This window comes from Colobus angolensis, unplaced genomic scaffold (assembly GCF_000951035.1).
Source record: "Colobus angolensis palliatus isolate OR3802 unplaced genomic scaffold, Cang.pa_1.0 Scaffold204, whole genome shotgun sequence".
NCBI classification, from domain to species: domain Eukaryota; kingdom Metazoa; phylum Chordata; class Mammalia; order Primates; family Cercopithecidae; genus Colobus; species Colobus angolensis.
Window position 1 is genome coordinate 4204664 of NW_012115200.1, and position 3821 is coordinate 4208484.

At 55.6% G+C, this 3821-nt stretch overlaps 1 protein-coding gene across 1 annotated transcript in view; it reads right to left on the reverse strand.

The window, feature by feature from the left end:
- The window catches only part of CFAP46 (cilia and flagella associated protein 46), a 147014-nt gene that overhangs the window by 133541 nt on the left and 9652 nt on the right, over positions 1-3821 (reverse strand). Inside the window, exon 9 of the mRNA XM_011941989.1 lies at positions 2488-2587. Within this exon, the coding sequence (XP_011797379.1) occupies positions 2488-2587 (100 nt within the window). The remainder of the gene's footprint in view (positions 1-2487; positions 2588-3821) is intronic.

Sequence of the window (3821 nt, forward strand, 5' to 3'; positions counted from 1 at the left end):
GAGGGGTGACACTGCTAAACCCGCCCGGCGCGAGGGGTGACACTGCTAAACCCGCCCGGCGTGAGGGGTGACACTGCTAAACCCGCCCTGGCGCGAGGGGTGCAGGTCTTCAGGACACAGGAGACTCAGGCTCCTAGTCTGTGAGTGCAGGTGCTGATGGTGTAGCATCTTCACAAACAACAGACACAGACGTCCCAAGAAGCAGGTCCTCGGCAGCAGACTCCTCCGCCCCGGGGAGCGGGTCCTCGGCAGCAGACGTCCGCAAGGATGGGAAGTACCTGCAGCACCTCAGGATGGCTGCACCGCAGTCCTGCACATCTGGGCCTTGGTGCCGGCCAGGATGGAGAGCACAGGAGGCCGCCGCCCCAGGCTGTGTGCCCCCACCTGTCCAGCAGCCGCAAGCCTCCATGCCACTGAGGAAGCTATGCCAGGCTTCACAGAGGTCAGAAAAAGAGCTCCATGCTTCCCACATGTCATGGATCTTAAAACTCTTTATGTGGTCCCACAGGTCCAGGCGTCTGCCTGGTTAAATCATTTCCACTATTCACTCAGGCAATCATGAAATGTATTACAGTGGATAGTCTTTAAAAATGCATCAAGGCTTCAAAATTAAAAACCATTCATATCCTTAACATTAGTGAGCTTTTAATTCAAAATAAATCTCATGAGATCCTGAATGTCTACTAGGAGGCTGGCAGGGATAACGAGCCTCCCAGTAGAATGTTTACCTAGAGAAGGTCGCTTTCGACCCGTGGTGAGACAGGAGGTAACAGGAGGGCTGGGGCCTGAGGATGGGCAAAGGCCAGCTGGGCAAAGGGCCAGGAGAGCGTCTTCAGGCCAGGGTAGAGGGACATGCTCTGCAGGGGCCACGGGCGGTGGCGGCAGAGTTGGGCTACAGGAGCCTCCCTAACGGCAACCCCACGGCAGCAGGGGCCTGCCCGGGAGCCTCAACCTGGGGTACAGAAAACATTGCTTTGAGTTCCACAGCAGCCCTTGGAGATGAGTCCTGTTACTGCTGCCATTTTGCAGCGACAAACCCTGAGGCGCAGGGAGCTGAAGGAAGGGCTGCTGGGGAAGAGGAAGTGGGGCCGGAGCCAGGTGTTCTACAGTCATTCTGAATTGGGGACACTGCGCCATGGAAACCCAGAAGATGGAAATGGGGCCCACAGAAGCCAGTAAAGGGCGCCAAACACAGGAGCGCCTCCCACGCTGCTCTCCTCCTCTGCACTGCAAGGGCTGCCGTTTCCAGCCTTGACCACGCTTCCCGCCTGTCTCTCAAGGCCACGTGAACTGCATCTCCTATTCTGAAACCATTTCCAGATCAGCACAGCCCTCAGTGTGACTGGCCGGCACCCCCCGTGCTGAGCCACGGCCGTGCCTCCTGCACCACTGACAGCTCGGTTTACGATTACTCGTGGGTAACGACCTGGGGCAAAGCACAGAGCAGGTGCTCAAGGAAGACAGCACGAGGGGAGCCCCAGCACGCGGCTGTGCACCCGAGGGTCCCCTCTTCACTCTCCGTGTGTAAAGCGACACTCAGTTTGCTCAAAACCACCCGATAAACTGATCACATTGTCCCTGCTCTGTGGCAGGGCCTGTGGCAGCTCCCGAAAGCATCAGCAAGCCTGATGTATTCAGTCTTACACACTTTTGGTTGTGTGAAGCTTTTTCTGGAGGGCGGTTCTCTAACGTGTATTCTTAAAATATTAAAAGTGAGCATTCCCTAGTCATTTCATGTAAATACGCTCATCTTAGGGAAAAATCCTAAATGCAGAAAAATGTTTTAGGCACAAAATGTTCGCTGCAGCCCTTTATGTAATCAGCAAAAAATGATACAGTAGCCCCCCCTTCTCTGAGAGGATATGTTTCAAGACCCCCCAACCCAGTGGAGGCCTGAAACGTGGAGCAGTCCCAAACCCGATGCACACTGTGATTTTTCTAGACAGAAATCCCTATGACAAACTTCAATTTCTAAATTAGGCACAGTACGATATTTCTAACAATAACTGATAATAAAATACAATCATAACACTATGCGGTAATAAAAGTGATGTGGCTGTGGCCTCTCCCTCAAAATACCTTCATACTGTCATACTGTAGGTGCCTGCAGGTAGCAAACTGCAGAAAGTGAACTGTGGGTAATGAGGCATGGCCGGTGTGACTTACACGTCCAATAATGAGACTGCTGGAGAATGTTCCGGATCATTCGCATCATGACATTTTTACACTATCCGTAAAGTGGACGCTAGAAACAACTGTGGGCCCGTGGCCACAATAAACGTAAAGAGAGATGGGCAGGTGTAAAACTGCAAACACCATCCAACCGCAGTTGTGCAAAACACAGGCAGGAAAGATGGCAATGTGCCAACCCGGACTGAAGCCCTGGGGGCCACGGCCTTGTGAACTGCTTTTCCTTTCTTTGCCTTTTGTCCAAATGCAGGTGAGCAGCCTCCCATCCCCAGGCAACAGTGTCATAAAGCCACTTACTTTGCTTTCCATCTTCTTGAGGTCTGAGAGGCAGTCAGAGGAGATCTCCATGCATTTCAAGGTCAAGGCAAAACGTGCCAGTTCAAAAAGCAAAAGCATTCTGTAAACAAACAAACCAGCCAGCACCAGCTCAATATGGGGGGCAGCAAATATGGCTGCACGGGAGAATCCATGTTCCCCATTCAAGCAGAGGCAGGAAAGAAAGGTAGGATAAGAGATAAATAAAGTTAAATTAATTAGTAGAACAGAAGCCCTGCGGGGAGGTCCCAGCAGAGCTTCAAGCTACAGCGTCGGAGCCCAGCAGTGTCCCGGGGCCAGCACAGTTGTGGGGGCTGCCCAGGGCCGGGTCCCTACTGGACGCCCTGCTCCTCACTCTCCAGGCCTTCAGGTCATGTGTAGAACCCAGGGGAAGCACAGGGAAGATGACATGCGCACTCAAAGCCATGGTCTTGCACAGCAGCTCAGACCCACATCTGCAGCTCAGCGAGGCCAGAGGCCATGCAGGGAAGAGGCAGGTTCCTCACCACACAGAGCCTGAACCTTCCCCTCCCCACACAGAACCTGGGCCTTTCCCACACTCTCACACAGAGCCTAAGCCTTTACCACACTCCTCACACAGAGCCTAGGCCTTTACCACACTCGTCACAAAGTCTGGGCCTCCCCACACTCCCCACACAGGGCCTGAGCCTTCCCCACACTCCCACACGGAGCCTGGGCCATTCTCCCCATGGAGCCTGGGACTTCCTCCTCCCCACAGAGAGCTGGGGCCTTTCCTAGACTCTCCACAAACAGAGCCTGGGCCTCCCCACTCCAAACACAGAGCCTGGGCCACCCCACCCTCCCCACGCAGAGCCTGGGCCTTCCTCTTCCCCACACAGAGCCTGGGCCTTCCTCCTCCCCACACAGAGCCTGGGCCTTCCTCTTCCCTAGGCAGAGCCTGGGCCTTCCTCCCCCACAAACAAAGCCTGGGCCTCCCCACACTCCCCACACAGAGCCTGGGCCTTCCTCCTCCACACGCAGAGCCTGGGCCTTCGTCCTCCCCAAACAAAGCCTGGGCCTTCCTCCTCCCCACACAGAGCCTGGGCCTTCCTCCCCACAGAGCCTGGCCCTTTCTCCCCACACAGAGGCTGGGCCTTCCTCCCCACAGAGCCTGGCCCTTTCTCCCCAAACAAAGCCTGGGCCTCCTCACACTCCCCACACAGAGCTTGGCCCTTTCTCCCCACACAGAGCCTGGGCCTTCCTCCTCCCCACACAGAGCCTAGGCCTTCCCCACACTCCCCACACAGAGCCTGGGCCTTCCTCCTCCCCACACAGAGCCTGGGCCTTCCCCACAC